At 41.9% G+C, this 22,766-nt stretch overlaps 1 protein-coding gene across 7 annotated transcripts in view; it reads right to left on the bottom strand.

Annotated features, from left to right (window-relative positions):
* The window catches only part of nfic (nuclear factor I/C), a 335,473-nt gene that overhangs the window by 241,614 nt on the left and 71,093 nt on the right, over nt 1–22,766 (bottom strand). For all 7 annotated transcript variants that reach the window (XM_060932489.1, XM_060932491.1, XM_060932488.1 and 4 more), the window contains exon 2: nt 14,538–15,069. In XM_060932489.1, the coding sequence (XP_060788472.1) occupies nt 14,538–15,069 (532 nt within the window). The remainder of the gene's footprint in view (nt 1–14,537; nt 15,070–22,766) is intronic.

Genomic DNA, 22,766 nt, shown 5'->3' with positions numbered 1-22,766 from the left:
AAAACAGACACGGATACCAAAGACACCGAGGCAAGGAAGAGTCTTAAAATCTCAATAAGGAAAGGAAAGCCGGGATTGGTTTTAAATTGACGCCACATCAGTAATTTAATATCAGAGCTGATCTCCATGCGGAGCCGCTCTCACAGCGCTGAAGGGCAGTACCGCCACCGAGCTTATCACACTCAGCGGCGTAAGCGGTGAGGGTTCGTGTCTGCTTATCAGCCTGAGGCAGGGCGCAGGGTGACGTTAGGATACACAGAGCTGATTTCAGGGTGTGCGTGCAACAACTGGCCTTCAGAATGCCTCGACAGGAAAATGAGTTTAATGTACAGTGTGTTTAGGGAATGGACTGGCAACAGAACATCACATCACTGAACATAACACATCACAACACAACTTAGCCCATCCTAACATAACTTCACCTCATCTCTCATCTCATTATCTGTAGCCGCTTTATCCTGTTCTACAGGGTCGCAGGCAAGCTGGAGCCTATCCCAGCTGACTACAGGCGAGAGGCGGGGTACACCCTGGACAAGTCGCCAGGTCATCACAGGGCTGACACATAGACACAGACAACCATTCACACTCACATTCACACCTACGGTCAATTTAGAGTCACCAGTTAACCTAACCTGCATGTCTTTGGACTGTGGGGGAAACCGGAGCACCCGGAGGAAACCCACGCGGACACGGGGAGAACATGCAAACTCCACACAGAAAGGCCCTCGCCGGCCACGGGGCTCGAACCCGGACCTTCTTGCTGTGAGGCGACAGCGCTAACCACTACACCACCGTGCCGCCCATAACTTCACCTAACATAAGATAACCTAATCTAGCCTATGTTAAAATAACATACAGTAAAATGATATAACCTAACACGACACAACATAAAATAGTATAATCTAAAATAACATAAAATTACCTAACATAAAATAACCTAGCCTAGCCTATGTTAAAATAGCATCACAAAATTAAATAATAATATAACCTTATATAATAAAAGATAATATAACCTAACCTAAAAATTACATAACAAAAAATACAACCTAACATAACATCACCTAACATAAAACATAATATAATCTAACCTACATTAAAATAACGTCACAAACTAAAATAATTATATAACCTTACATAACATAGAACATAATATAATCTAACCTAACATTACTTTTGATAACATAAGATAAAATAGCATAACATCACCTAACACATAAAATAATATGACCTAAACAAAGCTAACATCACCTAACATAGCCTACGTTAAAATAACATAACAAAATAAAATAATATAATCTAACATAACATAAAATCATATTACCTAACCTAAAAGTTATATAACATAAAATAAAATAATAGAACCTAACATCACCTAACATAAAACAATAACCTAACTTAACATAACATCACCAAACATAACATAAAACAATGACCTAACATAACATCAAACATAACATCAAACAATAACCTAACATAACATAAACTAACATCACTGAACATAAAACAATAACCTTATATAACATAACATCACCTAGTATAACATAAAACAATAACCTAACCCAACATAACATACCCTAACATCACCGAACATAACATAAAACAATAACCTAACCTAACATCACCGAACATAACATAAAACATTGACCTAACAAAACATTACATAAAATCACCAAACATAACATAAAACAATAACTTAACATTGCCTACAGTAACATAACCTAACATCACCAAACATAAAATAATAACCTAACCTAACCTAACATAACATAACCTCACATAACATCACCTAACATAACATAAAACAATAACCTACCCTAACATTACCAAACATAACATTAAACCATACCATAACATCACCAAACATAGCATAAAACAATAACCTAACATCACCAAACATAACATAAAACAATAACATAACCTAACATGACCTAACGTCACCGAACATAACATAAAACAATAACCTAACCTACATTAAAACATCACAAAATAACATACACAATAACATAACCTGTTGTGTTGTACATCGCTCTGAATAAGAGTGCCCGCTAAATGCTTGTAACGTGACGTAACATAACATAACCTACGTTTAAAACAATTACAAAATAAAATAATAATATAACCTAACATAAAACTAAAAATAATATAATCCGATCTAACATCAGCTAACACATAAAACAGTAAAAATAACAAAAGAAAACAGAATAGTATTAACAGCATAAAATATAACATAAAATAATATTAAAAATAACATAAACTAACCTAAAATAGCATAACATTAAAAAAACATAAAATCACAAAATATAAAAGTATAAAAATCACAACATAACAAAATAAATTATAAATATTAAAATGAAACATATGAAAATGGTTCAATTCGATTCTATATTTTTTTTTTGTAATTTAAGACAATTTTTTTCTTAAGGTTTAGTTCTTACACATATTATGACATCTGAACATATTAAATAAAACATCCTGTCCATCCAATCACTAGTTGCCTCGACTATAACTTCATTTATTGCCACAATTAACCAATCATGAGCGAGAAAACAAAAACCGCACTCAAAAAGTTAAAACTAGCAATGCTAACGAATTTTGAACGAAACATTCGCAAAATCTGGTTACAGCAGAGTGGTGTACTTATTAAAAACCAACACCTGCTTCTTTTTCATTTGTTTATCGTAATCTTTAATGTTGTGGAACATCAACAAAACAAGTTCGGTCTGGTTATTACTTGTGTTATAGCAGTTATAAACAGCTGGATCAGTTTCGCGGACATGAACATTAACGTAACTATAAACGGATAAAAAGTGTGACGTGTCGCTCTTTAATAGATAGATAGATAGATAGATAGATAGATAGATAGATAGATAGATAGATAGATAGATAGATAGATGTTGGTAAACTGCTGCGGTATAAGAGGAATACAACGTTTTGTAAGTTAAATAATGGACTTCGGGGTGTTAATAATGAAACTCCATGTTGGGTTAGATCACATCCCACCATGCTGTCACTGATTGTTTTCTTATAACTGCATTCTCCTGATTTTCTTATTTAAAAGTTGTTGTGTTGTAGTCTCGCTTAGCGGCAGTTAAATTTATGACGTGTTGATTAAAATATGTTTATATCTCAGGGCATGCAGACAGAAAGGCGTGCTTTAGACATTCTCAAAACTCCTTCATGTGTTTTTCTTTCCATTCGTGTTATCTTTACGTGTCCGGTTTTGACACTGCTCACTACGCTGAACCCCAGGGACGGGGAAGTGGGAGGAGGCGCCGGAGCCGGGACAGGAATCCCAGACCCATTATGTTATTGAACGTGGACAGATACGGCGTGTGGGCGGGAACAGGGAACTATAGATCTGTCCATATCGTATCAGAGCTGCTCTAATGAGAAGCAATCATGAGCGATGGAGGGAGAGTGGATGGAAAAGACAGACAGAAAGAGAGAGATGAATAGAGAGAGAGGTCAAAGAAAGGTTAGCTCATTCTGTGAACCTTTACCACAATACATCCGAGCGATATACAGTAGTCCCTGATACATTCATAGCAATAAAGCTTTCTCGATTTGAATTGAATTGAGAAAAAGGCAACAAGAAGGAAGAAAAGGACTCAGATGACAGAGATAAAGAAAGTGTGAATGAGGGTAAAAGGACAAATGTGCATATTGCACAGGCAAACGTCTACGTACATGCACCATTTAAAGTATCTTATCGGGATGCAAAAGTAAGTGCTCCCTCCAGAGCCCTGCACTGATGTTCAGTTGTCACTCGCATGACAGAATTAAAGTTCATTTTATTCTGCAGAGAACATCCGATTTTTCTTGCCTTGAGTCTGTAACTTATTGCAGTTTCTTCGTAAACGTCGCTTAATCTTCTTAGCTGTGGTGGGTTTCCCAAAAGCCACTTAACATTAAGAGCATCTTAACTAGGAGAGACAGCATTCATTGTGTTGCTTGCCCTACCATTTAATGATGATCTTTATGCTGCGATGCTTCTGGGAAACTCATGCCTGATGTCCACAGCTAAAGTTTTCAGCCAAAACTTTCAGATATCTTAATCTAAGTGTCTGAATTATTATTTTTTTTAAATATATGATCAAAATAATGTCCAATGTCAATATTGAACAATATTATATCATATACAATATGAAGCAACTGACTAACTATCCTGACTAATAAACAAGCTAAAGTCACTCTTACAGCATTCTCAGATTTTATTATGGAGCTCCTCCCATACTTATAGAAATGCACTGACCTGATTTTTGATGGCGTTTGAGACCGTACGACGACCGTACATACGAACAACATCCATATACCACTACAGGGAATCCGATCGTCAGTGCAAGGCAACGTATCTCATAAATACTTCACCACTGGACCACGAAATTTGTATCTTTATTTCCATAAGATAGATGGGTTTTGATCCAGCGCTTATTTCTAACTTGCTTTTGAAAAAACATTCATGACAGTTTCATATAAAACTAGTTAGAACAGTTTTATTAGTCCACTAGCTTGTTGGACAGTTGACAGTTTCTGTTATGTCACGGCGATAGACGGATGTAATCGCAGGAAGAGTTTTATTGAAAGCACGCTAGCAAACAGATCCAAAACACAGACAAAGGCAGGGTCGAAAAACAGTCAGTGGTCGGGCGAGGCACAGGCAGGATATCAGAGGGAATACAATACTCACAGTCCAAAAACACAAACAGGGTCAAAACCAGAAAAGTGATACAGAATACACGGCTTTCACAAAATCTGTGTGTTACTCAGGGTCCTTATGTGTACGTGCTGTGATTGCGCTCTAATCAGGAACAGGTGCATGGTAATTAGTCCTAATGGTGCTGTACATAGATGTGACAGTTGTAACCAGACAACTGTCTGACATATCAAGTTTGATATTTGATTTCAACTCTATAGTAAAGTGAAAGCGCTGGTTCACTGCTGTCCACCAGGCACCCAGCAGAGTCACACCATAATAAATAAGTGTTGTTTCTGGCGCATGGGATGTGGCGTCAAAGAAAGGAATAAATATGTATTCGTAACTGTGATGTGTATCTCATTATTGGTCTCACTGTCACAAGACAATGCAGCGATGTGATTTGTTGAGGTGAAATACATCACACGACACAATTCGATGGTTCATTCATGGTGCTATAATATTATTATTCTATTCAAGTTGGGTTTTTTTTTTGCTTTTTTGTCCTTGTAAATATTTTTGCTCATAAACTCATCAGGAGGCGGCACGGTGGTGTAGTGGTTAGCGCTGTCGCCTCACAGCAAGAAGGTCCGGGTTCGAGCCCCGTGGCCGGCGAGGGCCTTTCTGGGATAGGCTCCAGCTTGCCTGCGACCCTGTAGAACAGGATAAAGCGGCTACAGATGATGAGATGAGATGAACTCATCAGGAGCTCTGCTTTCAGGCACTGACTAAATATATACATTAAATTCTACAACATTTAAGTTGCTTGTATGCTCGTAAATTCAATGTGTATGAAATACCTTGCTAGCTAACTTATATCATTGTTTTGCTAGTAATGCTGCAAGCTAGCATCTGTAACTCTACTAACTTTAAGTATCGTTATAGTCTTCGCTCGCAAAAAAACCCAAAAAACAACAAAACACGTTTGTCCTTCAAACATAATTTTAATCAAAACGGAGTTTGAAGGCGCTACCTTTGAGGCGAATGTGCTAGCTAACAAAAACAAACCTAGCAAGAAAGAGCTAACATTAACATCGCAGTATTGTGCTCCTGCTCTAATATAATGAGCTTCTTCTTTAATTAAAATTTTGCTCGTGTTTTAATTTTCTTCAGGAACTAATATCGTAGTTCTGTTTGCAGGAAATAACTTGCTAGCTTATCTACTTAGCTACTGACAGCCCAAGCAAGCATTTGTAACTCTCCGAACTTTATCACAGCACTTGAATTGTGTGCCGTTGCAAGAAAACACAGCACATGTGCACACCTAGTCTTGTTTTTGAGAACATGTTTACTTTCGTTTACACAAGTGTTGCTTTTTCATGAAATGAAAATATATATTTAATAAAATATGATTTGATATTTGGGTCAAATTGGGCCTTTAAAGGTCATAGGCAATGGTCGGAGGTGAAACGTAGAATATCAACTTTATTGTCTAGAAGAACGGCCCAAAAAGCAAATTCAATTTTCCTAGTGTCTAATTTGCACCCTAAAATTGAACAAAACGGTTAAAAAATACTGTTTTGCCCAATTTCTGAAAGTTTGTTTACATCTCACTTATGCGCACTTTCACCGCCAGGAGACCGTCGTCGTGGCGTCGTTCAAGCCAAACAGACTGGGAGCAGCTCTGTGTTTACCTGCGAACCGACCACACGTGTACGGACTTTGGTCGTGGGAGGTTGTGTAAAATGTCTGAAAGCGATAGCGATTTTGAAGCAGGAACTCTCCAAATTAAAAATCGAGAGGTGAAACCATACAGGCGGCACGGTGGTGTAGTGGTTAGTGCTGTCGCCTCACAGCAAGAAGGCCCGGGTTCGAGCCCCGGGGCCGGCGAGGGCCTTTCTGTGCGGAGTTTGCATGTTCTCCCCGTGTCCGCGTGGGTTTCCTCCGGGTGCTCCGGTTTCCCCCACAGTCCAAAGACATGCAGGTTAGGTTAACTGGTGACTCTAAATTGAGCGTAGGTGTGAATGTGAGTGTGAATGGTTGTCTGTGTCTATGTGCAGCCCTGTGACGACCTGGCGACTTGTCCAGGGTGTACCCCGCCTTTCGCCCGTAGTCAGCTGGGATAGGCTCCAGCTTACCTGCGACCCTGTAGAAGGATAAAGCGGCTACAGATAATGAGATGAGATGAGATGAGAAACCATACATGTATGAACCTATGGCTGTTGCGAAGCAATCGGTGAATGTGGCTCACTGGTTTGACCGTGCGGCCTCGGAATCAGACAGCGACTCGGCCGACTCTGATCGTGGTGACCCCGGACCTCAACAAGACTCGCGCCCAAACGATTTATCCTGGTAATTATGATAAATTCTTAATTTTGTCGTAATACTAAATAAAAGCCCTTTTAAAGAATAATTAAACCGCCCTCCCTAGTGGATATAGGCAACGATTACCGGACAGTGCACCAGTAGGCCACATTAGCCTGCCATCCGCGGCATTATACTATTTATAGCCAACTCTAAGCGAGGAAATATCCCTTTGTCTCATTTCCACAATGATTGTACAGGATCCCTCAGGATTCTTGACTTGTCAACTGCAAGCAAAAGTAAAAATGTTTCCCTCCAATCTTCTCCTTTTTGCTTGAGTGTTGCTGCTCTTCTTTGACTGCTTGATTTTGCTTCATGCACACAATCCACTCTCTCCGCCTCATCTCCTCTTTTGGAAAAAGCCAACCCTCTTGCTCCACCTCTTCTCCTTTTTCGGAAAAAGCCAACCCTCTTGCTCCGCCTCTTCTCCTTTTTCGGAAAAAGCCAATCCTCTCGCTCCGCCTCTTCTGCTCTTCCGGAAAAAGCCAATCCACTCTCTCTGCCTCTTCTCCTCTTTCAGTAAAAGGTAAAAACTTCTTCCTGAACCGGTCCCGTTGTTACAGTTCACTGCACAGCAATAAGGCATGGGGGGGGGTTTCTTTGGAAATTCCTGAACGCGCGTCTGCACTCAAGCCGAACGGCAATGTAAGTAAACGGAAGTGGACTCAACTCGAGCGGTTTGTTTGGCTTAAATGACGTCACGCGCCGAGTGGTCACGAAAATAGCCGAACAGAAATTCGCCGCGATCCGCGCTAACTTATTTTAATTATTACTTATTAACAATACTTCTTGGGACCAGAAGAAAATTACAGAGGGTTTTTTAACATATAAAGTTTCAAATGTGCATAAAATTAAAACCGTTGCCTATGAGCTTTAAGAGAAGTGTCTGTGGAACACCTCCCCCTACTGGAGGCCGGCAAGCCGCTGAACTTGACCTGAGCTGACCCTCGTCCTCACACCCCTCCCAAATTTCCGCTGCCAGAGCGCGAGAGCACATTCCTGTCTCGCTGTGTTTACTGTGTGTGTGTGTGTGTGTGTGTGTGTGCTTGCAGGAACGCCCTGCTCTGCTGATTTACAGTGTATGTGAAGTGACCGGAGAGATATGTGCGAGTGTTTTTTGTCCCTCGCTGTACACTGTAGAGAGAGAAGGAGGGACAGGAGCAGGAAGGAAGTGAGAGGGAGGACGAATCCCACAGGACGAGTGCAGGCTCTCTATCACTCCTGCCTGGTGTTGTCGCTCTTTAGTCAAACCACCATGCTGCTTGTTTTGACATTTCTTCATGCCAGATTTATTCCCATGATTGAGGAATTTGCAGGAGGAAATGGAGAGAGAGAGAGAGAGAGAGAGAGAGAGAGAGAGAGAGAGAGAGAGAGAAAATGGAAAGTGAGACAGATCACATGGCCAGAAAATAATTGCCAATGTAATCCTGTAAAAAAATAATAAATAAACTCAAACAAACAAACATATAGCACACTACACTGTGACAGATAACGATTCTGTATTTGTGATTGATGTGGCACTTGTTGGGAAGAAATGAGACATTCAGGAGGTGTGTGTGTGCGTGTGTGTGTGTGTGTGTGTGTGTGTGTGTGTGTGTGTGTGTGTGTGTGTGTGTGTGTTATTGGAGCTAACGGTCCATGTTGAGTCAGGGTGAAGGGGAGAGCAGTGTGGGTAATGCTTCATTAGCAAACATACCCAAAGACAGAGAGAGAGAGAGAGAGAGAGAGAGAGAGAATCACAGAACTGAACCACAAAACACACACACACTGGCTAAGCTACTAATGATCCAAGATTGAGAGAGAGAGAGAGAGAGAGAGAGAGAGAGAGACAGAGAGAGAGAAACAGACAGTGAGGGAGATAGAGAGAGAGAGAGAGAGAGACAGACAGTGAGAGAGACAGAGACAGTGTGTGTGTGACAGAGAGAGAGAGACAAACAGACAGTGAAAGAGAGATAGAGCGAGACCGAGAGTGAAAGAGATAGAGAGAGAGACAGACAGTGAACGAGAGAATGAGAGACAGACAGTGAGAGAAAGAGAGGGTGAGAGACAGACAGTGAAAGAGACAGACAGTGAGAGAGACAGTGTGAGAGACGGAGAGTGAGAGAGTCAGAGAGATAGAGACAGTGCGAGAGACGGAGAGAGAGAGAGAACGAACAAGACAGAACCCAGAACTGGACCACAATGCTTAGAGAAAGAGAGGAGGAAAGAGAGAAACAGAAAAACGACACAAGAGGGACAGACTGAAAGTCGCAACTCAGAAAGTGCACTGCAAAAAATTGAAAACTGAATTTGAGCAGAAAATTCCTTAATTCTAGCGAAATGATCTTGCTGCATGGACAGATATTTTTACTTGATAAGACGTCTTGGAATAAATTGGTTGCAATCTAGAACCAGGTTTAATAATCTCAGAATTGGTGTCTTGTTTTCTTCTAATGGGAAATTCCAGACCGTTTCAACTATTCAAGATATTTTCACTTGCTAAGATCTCATTTTTGCAGTGAGAGAGAGAGAGAGAGAGAGAGCACTGTAGTATTTTAAGTCGGGAATAAAACACTCGAGGTCATGCTCTTATCGGAAAATAATCAACAGTCGTTGCCACAGTGATTACAGTTACCACCCTGAAGCTGATTAATTTCCCACAGCAGCGTGTCCTGAAGTGTCTTATTCCTCTCACGCCACAGCAAATTACCCCGATTACCGGTACATTGGGCCGTTTTTGGGGTTTTTTTCTTCATTAAAAGAACACGTTGTACATTTTATCCGTTTACGTTTACACTTAACGATGTGGAAGGTCTGTGACTCAAGCTCTCACTTACAACTGCAAGAACAGTCACAACCGTGTTTCCTTGTTCAATCGCAACATGATTTCATTATCAGAATGAGATTACGTGGAACTCGTAGTCATACGAGTTTCTGCGAAGGAGCCGTTGCTGTAGAAACGATAATGTATGACAGAATCGATTACCTTCTGACCAATCAGAATCGAGAATTCAACAGCGATGCAAGATCAGTTGTGGGATAAAAAAAAAAAATTAAAAGTAAAAAATTCTGCCTGCAAGTAAATGACGCACTGCAGCTTTAAGAAGGAATGTTGAATCCCCCCCAGCTTCTTATCTTTGACTTTACAGCCAAGGCTTTGTAGGCTATTTGGCGGGTCAGGTGACTCTCGGGCCGCCTCTCTGACCCAGACAAGTGCAGCTGAAGGTCGAGAGGGAGGAAGGGAGGGAGGGAGGGAGGTAGACTTTCTCTCTCTCTCTCCCTCTCTCCTCAGCACACGCTCTCCCGGCTACTCGTCCAGCTACGATCCCGTGACCAACCAAATATTGATGTTTCTCAAAGATGTGTGTGTCTAGTGAAATGATTCGTCCCCTTGGTGTCACATTTGACTTATGTGCACTCTTTCACAAACACACCAACACACAAACACGCTCACACACACTTATATGCTTCGAGAAGTGCACATTTGGAGTCCGTGGTGTGTTTTGTTACCTTGGCTTTCCTGACACGGTAGAGGGAGTTTGCTAAAGCTTGCAGAGAGGAGAAAAAACAAACAAGCAAACAAACAAAACCGGATTGGACGGATTCAGAGATGTAGATGGCAATTCATCGGTGGGGGGAATTCAACAAACAGCCTGCTCACCACATAGTGAGTCACTCCTACCACTGACACACGCACACGCCATCATTCTGAAACACAGACCACTCTGGAGCATCAACTTCTTGCTACTTCTGCACTCATGCATGCAAACGGCGGCTGCACGGAACATCACATGCTCATCGCCGTGATATCAGACCTGCATTAGAGGCTGTCCACACGGCAACGGATTCAGGTGAATCTAATAAAATTGTTCATCGTTTCGGCCTGGCGTCCACACGGCGCCCCAAAACGATATTTTTTGAGAACGGGTTCCAGAGTGGAAAAATCTGGCAACGGCGCCGTTACGAAGTCGTCTGGATGAGTAGAACGGATTTGTTTACGATGACGTCACAACCACATGACTAGAACAAGCAGCACTCTTGCTGTTTTGTATGAACCACTGCATTGCATTCACTTTTGTATACGGCTTTTCTTTTAAATAAACAAGTAACTGAACCATTTCTTGAATTTCTTTTTTTATTGGATAAGACTGCTTTTCAAAATGTTCACACACCAGGCTTTCGTCTAAACGGGGGAACAGGGGCGCTGCGCCCTCTTACTCTCGGCGTGCGCCCCCTTACCGACTCCGTGAAAACATCCCAGCAACACTACGTGACAATGTGTCTGATCATCAAATACGTTATAATTGCTCCAAAAATATTCCAATCATAGTAGATACACCGCCAGACGGTGCAAAAACAATCCGAATTGGCGTTTTCCAGACTGAGGCACCATGTTGTTTAGTTGTTTACTTGTCGCGGCTGCTCTCGCGAGATTTGACATGGGTTACATACAAGGTCAGCTGACTTGTAGAGCGAGATTTCTCGAGCGCGGGAGCTTTTGACAGAAGTAGTTCGCGAGTTGTTTTTGTTGACACTTGGGCATTTAAAGATGTCGTCCCGCGGCACGAAGCGGAAGAAAGCCAAAGACTGTCCGGGGCAGAAGAAGATTACTTCTTTCTTTTTCAATGTTGACAGACAATTTGTTACAATTTCCCTCTCAGATAGCCTCAGAATGTCCCATTGGAGCATTTTTCAAAGGCTTTGCACGGCGGGGGGGGACAACCGGCACCATCTCCCCCCCGCTTCGCTCCCTCGCCATGGTGAGCGCCCTCATACTAAATTTTTCTAGAAAAAACCCTGCACAAAATCTAAAAAGTTATCTAAATTATATAAAAATGCTTTTCAAAATGTTCACACACAATAAGAAAATTAAGTTATATAAAACTATGCACACTAATAAAACTAATTTGTACACACAGAAGGCACGATTTCCTCGCGTAGTCGCAGCCACCTTCTTCTTGTTGTTGTGTGTTTGTTCCTGAGAGTGCTTCACGCCAGGTAGAAGAAGGGGTTTATGCGCATGCGTCCTACTTCTTCTATTGTTCTGGTGTCTCCGATGGGACCGTCTTACAGCGCACGTAGAGGTGTGGCATGTGTATTGCATCGTTTTCAGCAAGCGTTGCGTTGCCATATGTACCTGATATTTTACTGATCCGTTGCCCATGTGGACGCGATATTTTTTTAAATAAAATCTCGTTGCCGTTGTCGTGTGGATGTAGCCTTAGTGACGCCTCCGATATGCAAATGAGCCAAACGATCTCAAATTACTGCATGACAGCATTTAACCACTCACTCACACACACATACATCCATATTCCTGACTTGCAATGAATGATCCAACAGCTGGCCAGATGTGTACATCCTGACAGCTCGCAAACAGCTCCATCAGAAAGAGAAACGTCACGTTATATTAGTTATGGTTGAGTGCAAACGTTCGCACAACCCCCAAAAGTTATGGAATGTCATATAGCTATCAAGTTATCAGTTAACGATATCAATCGAAATAAAAGTTTACACCCCCTTCCGTCTTTCTGAAAGCAAGGAACGAAACACCTGGGTGTGTGCTGTTTCTGGAAAACAATCAACGGTGTGATGGAGTGATGCGACCGGCCTGGCGCAGAGCAGAGTTACGGCTGTACCCAGGCTGAAGTGATGTGTTTTATTCCTCTTATACAGTACCACAACAAACTTCCAATGATTACAATCAATTTATTAACATCATGATGTACGGTTTTTTTTTTCCATTTATCGTTACTACGGAAATGAGTTCCTGTTATAGCTTACGTTATAGCTAATACTAAACAGTCGTTCCCGCTCGTACAAGCATCTATTTTTCTCTTTTGAAGTTGAGACAAAGAAAAAAAAACTCGTCATGTTACAGAAAGTGTGAACTCATCCATCATGAAGATGTTACAGGAAGACAGAAAGCAGGAAGTTACAAAGCGCTGACACTGGAGTCTTCTTCCATAAATGCTACATAAACATCTTACAGAACGCGTCATCGTGGCAACAATTACACGAACAAGTCCGTGCGTAAGTTGTGAGTTGCTACCATAGAAATGATAACGTGTATTCGAAAGGGCACACTGAAAGAAGCCTAACGCTGCTCTTTTGGAAAATTAATCCGCATCTATTAACGGCCAATCGGAAATGAGAATTCACCACAGCTGTGGTGTAAAGAAGGAAAATCTCACCTATTACACTATCGCTACTTGACAACATTTCCTGAAAATTCAATTATTTAAAAATAATTCAGATAACAGCTGGGATAGTGTTCTGTTATATTTATGTACCATCGCACCGAATGAAAAACAATCCCGTAGCACTTAAATTTGGGAAATAAAAGATTCCGACATGATAAAGAAAATTGGATATTTAACACGGAAAAAATAAGGAAAAGGAAAACAACTTGTCGAAAATCGGAGCTTTTAAATTCCAACCTCCAGCTACTTATTACTAATAATAATACTAATTATAATTATAATTGGCGGCACGGTGGTGTAGTGGTTAGCGCTGTCGCCTCACAGCAAGAAGGTCCAGGTTCGAGCCCCGTGGCCGGCGAGGGCCTTTCTGTGCGGAGTTTGCATGTTCTCCCCGTGTCCGCGTGGGTTTCCTCCGGGTGCTCCGGTTTCCCCCACAGTCCAAAGACATGCAGGTTAGGTTAACTGGTGACTCTAAATTGAGCGTAGGTGTGAATGTGAGTGTGAATGGTTGTCTGTGTCTATGTGTCAGCCCTGTGATGACCTGGCGACTTGTCCAGGGTGTACCCCGCCTTTCGCCCGTAGTCAGCTGGGATAGGCTCCAGCTTGCCTGCGACCCTGTAGAACAGGATAAAGCGGCTAGAGATGATGATTAATTTATATATTTATTTAGTTATTTTTCCAAATTATGAACCAGTGGATGATCCTGCCGCATGACTGTAATTAACCTGATAAAAAGCTAATCTTATCAGTAAAGTCTATCAGTACATGATGATCCAGGTTGAGAGGTGCGTGATCCGTGGTGTGTGTGATCCGAGGACAGATTCTGTTCATTAGCTCACTCCCAGCCCTGCTAACCTACACCAGTTTATATGCCACTGTAAATTTTAGCACCTTTTCCCACCCTGCCAGAGCAAACAGCTCTCGTTAGGTTTGATTTACAGCCTGACACTCGGCTCTGCCTGATCCCTGCCTTCCTGTATTTAACGTTAAACTTGAATATCAGGCTTTGTGTAGCATAGGCATGGCTGCTTAACATCGCTTGATCTGTCGCTCTCATTGTGTCCTGTACGAGAAAAGAGATGACTCAGCTGGGTTTTTTTTTTTTCCTCAGAAGGGTATCCTCTGTGATTTGCACTAAAGCAGTGAAGGTGGGCGTCTGCCGCCTAACAGTTACTCAGGGCAAACGGGAGCTTTACAGAGCAAGAGCAATTCTCAGTATTTATGCACCAGCAGGTGAAGCAGTTCTTAGAATCCCTTTGCTTCGTTAAATTGCAAACTGCTGCTTGCTAAATGATTCATCGCCATGAGTGAGCACGAAGTCATCCGCACAAGTCAAATTCAGCCACTTGATAACTCACCTCTCTCCTGCACGAAGTAGGCCAGGTAGAGATCCAGCTCCTTGACGGAGACGCTGATGTGGTGCGGCTGGACGCACAGAACGTGGTTGGAGCACTGCGCCCCCTTCACCAGGCGCTCCCCGTCCGTGCTTTCCAGAGGAATCCCTTTGAACAGGATCACCATGACCAAGTCGAGTCTCCACACCTTGTCAGCCTGTCTCAGGCAGTCGATCCTTCTCATCTTACCCTTCTGGTCGGGGTTGGAGAGCACACAGCATGGCGCTTTCTTGCCTGTGATGGACAGCACAAAGTCCTCGCGGCATTCGGGCCGGATGTCCTTGCGCAGCTTGGCGAGCAGACGCGACGCCCATTTCTGCTTGACCTCGGGCTTCTCGCCCAGCAGCTCGTCCTTGACGGCGCGCTCCTCGTCTTTGGTCATGCGCTTCTCGTGCTTTTTGAAGTACTTGCGTTTGCGCGCCTGGAGGTTGAACCAGGTGTAGGCGAAGGCGCGGACGTGCGGCAGCAGCGCCTCGATGAACGGATGGAACTCATCCTGAAGGGAAAAGACAAGACAAGGGACATTAAAACCTGAAAAATCTACGCTCTCAGAAAAAAAGGCATTTTTCAGGGTAGAAATACTTGACACGCTTGTGTACCTGTGTACTGTTTAAAGGAAATTAAAGGGGCAGTATGTAAGTTTAATTACACTGCAGTTGAAAAATTTATTTTAAAAAACGTTAATCTCTTTTGATGCTGTTGTGTAGCTATGTACTGTTTAAAGGAAATTAAAGTGGCGGTATGTAAGTTGAATTACACTGCAATTGAAAAACTTAATAAAAAAAACATTAACAATCTCTTTTGATGCTGTTGTGTAGCTGTGTACTTTTTTAAAGGAATTTAAAGCGGCGGTATGAGATGAGATGAAAATTAACAATTTGTTCCCCAAACAGGTCACACCCATTCTGTGAAAATAATTCCAGCCTTGTAAGTTGCATTTTACTGAAACAAACTGAGTCCAATTGTGAATATATTCAAACTTCATCAAGAGTTTCCTGGGACAGACATCGGATCCAGGACAACCCTGATCAGGGCTCAGAGCTCTTATGGAACATGGATGAACAAATAAATGAATGAATTAAAGTTGTTCCTGTGTTTTTTGTTTGCTTGTTTGTTTTATAAACGGGTATCGCTCAGCAGCTGTGTTTAATCTGAGGGTGGAACCTTTTTCAGGGCTGGAAAAATTCAAACTGAAGACACTACTGAGATCTATTCCATAGCATTACGTCAAATCAGTGATCAGATGTTTTGTTTTGTGTTTTGGTTTTTTTTAAGTATCTTGGAAATGATACAATGATGACAGATATAGAAAGAGTTTAAAAATGACAAACTGCCCCTTTAAGATGCTTTCTCCTGCCCCTGTACTGTACTGTTCTTTGATTCTATTAGGAGTGGTGTATAAGAACTGTTCATGCATCAGGACAGTAAACTACTTTAAGAATCACATTAGGACGATAATATCGTAAATCATGATAATTATCGAGGCATAAATCGTAATATAATATCAGCACAACCCTATTATTATAGCCATTTTTGGTCTCGCTATTTCCTGAAATATTTCGCTTTGTTCATTTTTCCGCCAAGTCCTGGCACAACCACGTTTTGCGCAAGCGAGGTTTTCAGTAAAAACATCACAGCCCGCAGCAGTTCATTGTCACAGCATAACCACAGCCAGTCCTCATTTATCCAATTAGCTTTTGTTGACTATTTTCCTTCTTAGCGGTGAGTTTCGACAACAATACACATGTGTGCGTCTCCGAGGCTGCTCACTGACCGCAGCTCCTCCTCTGTTTAGAGCAGCAGCATTGCGTTTGGCTTTACTAATCACTTCCATACTTTGTGCAGTTGCATCGCTAAATGCCAGCACGGTGGTGTGCCGTAACAAAAAAAAAAAATGCTGACTGAACATGCACGTAGATGTGTTCGCAAAAACAAGTAGCATGTGCACCTGAAACTGTGTGTGTGTGTGTGTGTGTGTGTGTGTGTATGTGTGTACATATGCATAGTCATAATGAGAAGAATGCTCTCTTTAAAAAATTCCACATCTGTAAGACTGGTGCATTAGAGTTTAAATGATCATAATTAGTCATGACAATCGATCACACGGCACATTAAACCACTATCATGAACACTTCGAGATATCGTCGTTACTCCTGCGTTGTGTTCAGGACGACGATGTTGACGAAGGCAGGGGAAAAAAAATCTCCACGGCACGATAAAGACTACTTCCTTGTTTTAGAGAAACACTAATTCTGTTCGTCGGACGAGACCCGGGCTGGCCGATCAGACAAAGATACCGGTATAGTATTTCTACATGAAGACATTTCTACAGTAAATGTGTCACAATATATACACACAGTAAGTTTATACGCTCACCGGCCACTTTATTAGGAACCCCCATACATCCACCTTGCTGTTTTATTACGCAGTTCTCTAATCAGCCAATCCCTTGATTGACAGCAGCACGATGCATCAAATCATGCAGATACAAATCAAGAGCTTCAGTTAATTAACCCATTGACGCCGGATGCTGCGTCGCGCAACATTGCCCCAAATGCTGGTTGCTGCATAACGCAGCATTGTTGATTTGTCATTATTTTCAAGACGCATGCCAGATTTGTTTTTTTTTATAAAAATGTGTTAGTGTTAATGCTGAATGAGCATGATCCAATAAAAGCAGAGAATTTTATCTTTTAAATGCAACTTATTTCATGTCTTTATGTGCTTCAGAGCCTGAGATATTGAATTTTTCATAGGCGTTTTCAATTAATTATTTTTGTTCGGCAGATGGGGACCTTTTCTAAAAACTGGCTTAGGCATTTGCAGACGTTTTTTTGCAGGCGTTTCAGGCGTCAATGGGTTAAAGAGGAACTGAAGACATTTTTAAACTTGCTTTATTTCTTAATTATCGTGTTATTCAGTGACGTTTTCGGTTTTAGTAACCTTATATCGTGACTCGTATTGGCAACTAATTGCGATTAAATATTATACATATCGGCCTGTTCGGTTTTTAGCCGTGTTGAATTTAGTTCGTTCGGTCCACGGCAGGCGTCGCTTATCCGCGCGATCTTCACGAGACTTGTGCGAGACTTCGAAACGTCAAGTGTCAGCCAGGTGTCAGTGCCGCCATTTTGAAAACTGTTTTCCAAATGAAATATTGCACAAAAACGAGTTTAAATGGCGATTACTGCCTACTTTTTTCAAACTTTCCTGATTGCTATCAAAACAAACAAAACTTCCAGCTTGATTACGCCAGCATTCGAAAGAGGGCACGCGCGTCTTTTGGCAACGTTGGCAGATGTCGGTCACTTTGATTTCCGCTGTACGTTTTACTTCCGTCCTACGATGTCTCGCACAGGTCTCAACGAGTCTCGTTTACGGCCGTCGCTTTGACATATGGACTGATATATTACAGAGCATATTTCAAACACTCATAACTTGCTATAGCAGCGACAAAATAGCGATCAAAAATCTCATCTCTCATCTCATTATCTCTAGCCGCTTTATCCTGTTCTACAGGGCCGCAGGCAAGCTGGAGCCTATCCCAGCTGACTACAGGCGAAAGGCGGGGTACACCCTGGACAAGTCGCCAGGTCATCACAGGGCTGACACATAGACACAGACAACCATTCACACTCACATTCACACCTACGCTCAATTTAGAGTCACCAGTTAACCTAACCTGCATGTCTTTGGACTGTGGGGGAAACCGGAGCACCCGGAGGAAACCCACGCGGACACGGGGAGAACATGCAAACTTCGCACAGAAAGGCCCTCGCCGGCCACGGGGCTCGAACCCGGACCTTCTTGCTGTGAGGCGACAGCGCTAACCACTACACCACCGTGCCACCCCATTATCAGGCTCATATGAAAAAAAATTTTTTTTTTACAATCAGTGAATTACATATTGGAGAAAGAATGAATGAATTTGCTCTGATTTTTAAATTGGAGAACGTGCAACACATCAAACCATGAGGAACAACAGAAGCTACAACAGGACAGTTAAAGGTAGACTGCCTTTCAGATTTTTCAAGTGTAGGCCATAAAAAGAATTTTCCCCGAAACCCAATTATTTTTCTTTAGCGGACCGAAAGCTACTGAATTTGAATCACAAACTTCCAATTTTATTTGTTTTTTTTTTTTTTAAATAGAACAATTAATGAATTTAAGGCCACATGTCCCTAAATTCTCTGCTATTTTTTCCTGCTTCACCATGACCCAATACAAGATACTACATCATGCATCACATCACGTGGTGGGCTTTCCCCGTTCACGCAAGGCATTGTGGGATACAAATTTGAAACAGGAGAGAAAAATGGAGGACGTGAGTGTGCGAATGAAACGTGAAAGAGCGACTACAGTAACGGAAAGAAAGCGAGAAGAAAAGACGTTATGTTCTATACGAAGGAAAGGAAACGCAGGACCAAACTAATAAATATCGGCGCTCAGCGAGCACCTCAGTGTGATCAGCTGTTCGTTTAGCGACAGAATGATGGAACTGTCAGTGCGCGGTCAAAGGGAAACCTGCGCATGCGCGCACACACACACACACACACACACACACACACACACACACATGGACTTCCTCTGTCTGCTTGACTGCGCGAAGCGAGTGATTTCATGCACATTATTTGCTTTAATCCCGTCAAATTAAATAACTTCCCAGCCACAGAACAGAACGGCCTGATATTTTGTGAGATATTACAGAAATAAACATATATCACAATGACCACATTTCAGACGGAACTAAATTTCACCGCTTTTATGAAATTGAAAAGCCGTCTACCTTCAAAGACCGGAAAAAGACCAGGTGATTTTTTTTTCCCTCATCTTCACCTGTCCAGTTTGGATGAGTCTGTGCTCACAATGGCCTCAGATTCCTGTTCTTGGCTGACTGAACTGGAACCTGATGTGTTCTTCTGCTGTTTCAGCTCATCCACCTTAAGGTTTAATGTGCTGCACATTCTGAGATGCTTTTCTGCTCACCACGGTTGTAAAGAGTGATTATTTGAGGTATAATTATAAAAGCGTGATCATTTGAAGAGTTTCTGAAACACTCAAACCAGCCCTTCTGGTATCAACAACCAGCCACAGAGATCAGACTCACTTTTCTCCATTCTGATGTTTGATGTGAAGATTAACTGAAGCGCTTGACCTGGATCTGCACCACCTTATTCACTGCACTGCTGCCACATGATTGGCTGATTAGATAAACGCATGAATACACGTGTACAGGGGTTCCTAATAAAGTGGACAGTGTGTTTATATGTATTGTAAATGCTTTCTTTGCTTGATAATGATGCCTCTGACCTTGGATACAATTGCCACAGAGGAGAAATCTACAGATTTTTTTATCTTAGTCATATTCCACAGTAAAGAACGTCCAAACACGACGGGACACGATTTCAGCTCTTAATCACATTAAACTATTTAAAAAAAAAACCCTGCTCTTTTAGTTTGTTGCATTTCCTCATCAAAGAAAGGCATCATGTTACTTTCAAGTCCTCGTCTTCTTATCCGTCATGACTCTGCCTCTGGCCTGCTTTTCCTGCCAGTGTAATTTTTTGAAAATCTGTCAAACGTGACATTTCACGCACTGACGAGCGGTTTCACTGCTAAAATCAAACTTCTGTCAATGTTTGTAAACACGACAAATAATTGCTGCTTCCCTTCGATAAACATTCAAAGTGTGCAAATACTTTTGCTAAAGTGATTATGAATGAATCGAGTATCAGCACGTTCCGTGTCATAGTCATAATTTCAAACGCTGCCTTCTGATGATGCCAACATTATAAAACTAGTACAGACATGAGAGAGAGAGAGAGAGAGAGAGAGAGAGAGCAGTAGAAAAAAGATAAAGACAGAAAAAGAGGAGGGAGACAGAAAGACAGAAAGATACAGAGTCAGGCAGAAATACAGAGACAGAGAAAGAGAGATGATAGACAATGAGAAAGAGGGAGAGTGACAAAGTCAGAGAGACAGAGAAAGACAGAGAGAAAGACAGACAGAGAGATAGACAGAGAGACAGAGAGAGCAGTAGAAAAAATAGAAAGACAAAGAGAAAGAGGGAGGAAGACCGAAAGACAGAGAGAAAGAGGCACAAAGAGACAGTGAGACAGAGAGAGAAATTCAGAGAGAGAAAGACAGATAGAAATTAAGGAAAGAAAGAAAGAAACTGAGGCAAGAAAGGTAGAGAAAGAGAGATACACAAAGAGAGAGAAAGACAGAAAAAGAGACAGTCAGGCAGAAATATAGAGACAGAGAAAAAGAGATAGACAGACAATGAGAAAGAGGGAGTGACAAAGTCAGAGAGACAGAGAAAGACTGAGAGAGACAGACAGAGAGATAGAGAGAGAGAGACAGAGAGAGCAGTAGAAAAAAGAGAAAGACAAAGAGAAAGAGGGAGGAAGACCGAAAGACAGAGAGAAAGAGGCACAAAGAGACAGTGAGACAGAGAGAGAAATTCAGAGAGAGAAAGACAGATAGAAATTAAGGAAAGAAAGAAAGAAACTGAGGCAAGAAAGGTAGAGAAAGAGAGATACACAAAGAGAGAGAAAGACAGAAAAAGAGACAGTCAGGCAGAAATATAGAGACAGAGAAAAAGAGACAGACAGACAATGAGAAAGAGGGAGAGTGACAAAGTCAGAGAGACAGAAAGACAGTGAGAGAGAGAGAGAGACGGAGAGAGAGAGAAACAGAGCAGTAGAAAAAAGTAAGAGAAAGACGAAGACCGAAAGACAGAGAGAAAGAGACACAGAGACAGACAGAGAGAGAGATTCAGAGAGAGAAAGACAGTCAGACAGAAGAAGAGCAAGAAAGAAACTGAGGCAAGAAAGGTAGAGAAAGACAGATACACAATCAAAGAGAGAGAAAGACAGAAAAAGAGACAGTCAGGCAGAAATAGAGAGAGAAAGAGAGTTAGACAAAAAAGAGGGACAGAGGCAGTCAAAGTCACACTGTCAAAGTCAGAGAGACAGACAATGAGAGAGAGAGAGACAGACAGAATGCAAGAGAAAGCAAGAGAGAGAGAGAGAAGTTAGAGAAGTTTAACTGAAAATGACTATGAAATACTACAGATCTCATCCAATCAGTTGTTCAAAAGCACCAACACTAAACACTTCCAGCTGCACAAACTCCCTTCTCCTGAAAACACAACACACAGCACCACACAATACGACACAACACCACATCGCCAGCCAGGGTAAACTCTCCTAACTCTCTTAACTCATCCACACGTACAGGGACCTGCTCCACCCAGCACCCAACCAAACACAGCTCAGGGCTACACAGTGTAGCAACCCAAACAAACTCTCTCCACCGCCCAGTATAATCGAAACCGTTCCAGCTGCACCCAACACGACACAAACCGACACGGCAGAGTGCAGGTTCATGAACGAACTCAAAGTTCTGACGTTAACCTCGCTGACTTCAATACACCTCTTACGTCATTACGGGTGAATAAGTGTGTGAGCTGATATCTGGCTATAAAGACAACAACACAAATCTGTTCAAAACAAACCTGTTTCACTGTGTTCTCACTGTATACTGTATATACACACTATATTCTCTATACTGTATATACAATAGAGGCTCTTGAAACCTCTGCCAGGGACGTCTGGGGGTCCCCTGGGCTCCAATTTGAGAGCTGTGGCTTGCTCACCACCACCCGTCAGAGGAAAGGAAAACCCATAGGATGACTGCTGGTCAGATATTATTTGGGTGGTGCACCCATTAATGATCTGGTGGTGTGTTGGTCTACTAAGAGTTTTTCAGGTGCGGTAACGTTCCTGGGGTTTTAAACACATTAATGTCAGTGTTGGGTTGAGAAACAGTCCATCAACTGAAAATCTCCAACCAACAGCAGTGCTGTGTTTAAAAACTGACATTGATGAATGATACATGATTAACATAATACGCATGGGGGAACAAAATGAGCTTTGGTCTCGAAGAGTACGCCTATAAGGTGGAGTGTCTGAACATTGCATCACACTGATCTCATGGTGCCTCCTTCTAAATTACCAACATAGTAAATTAGGACAGAAAATTAGTGACATACCGTACTTTATTTACAGTCTGTACTTGCAAGACCTGTTGTTATGGATGGATTTTTGCCCAAAGTGATAATCATCTCATCTCATCTCATTATCTGTAGCCACTTTATCCTGTTCTACAGGGTCGCAGGCAAGCTGGAGT

The sequence above is a fragment of the Neoarius graeffei genome, chromosome 10 (assembly GCF_027579695.1).
Source record: "Neoarius graeffei isolate fNeoGra1 chromosome 10, fNeoGra1.pri, whole genome shotgun sequence".
In the NCBI taxonomy this organism is placed as follows: Eukaryota; Metazoa; Chordata; class Actinopteri; order Siluriformes; family Ariidae; genus Neoarius; species Neoarius graeffei.
The sequence above is the reverse complement of the archived record's forward strand: the minus strand, read 5'-3'. Positions and strand labels throughout refer to the sequence as shown.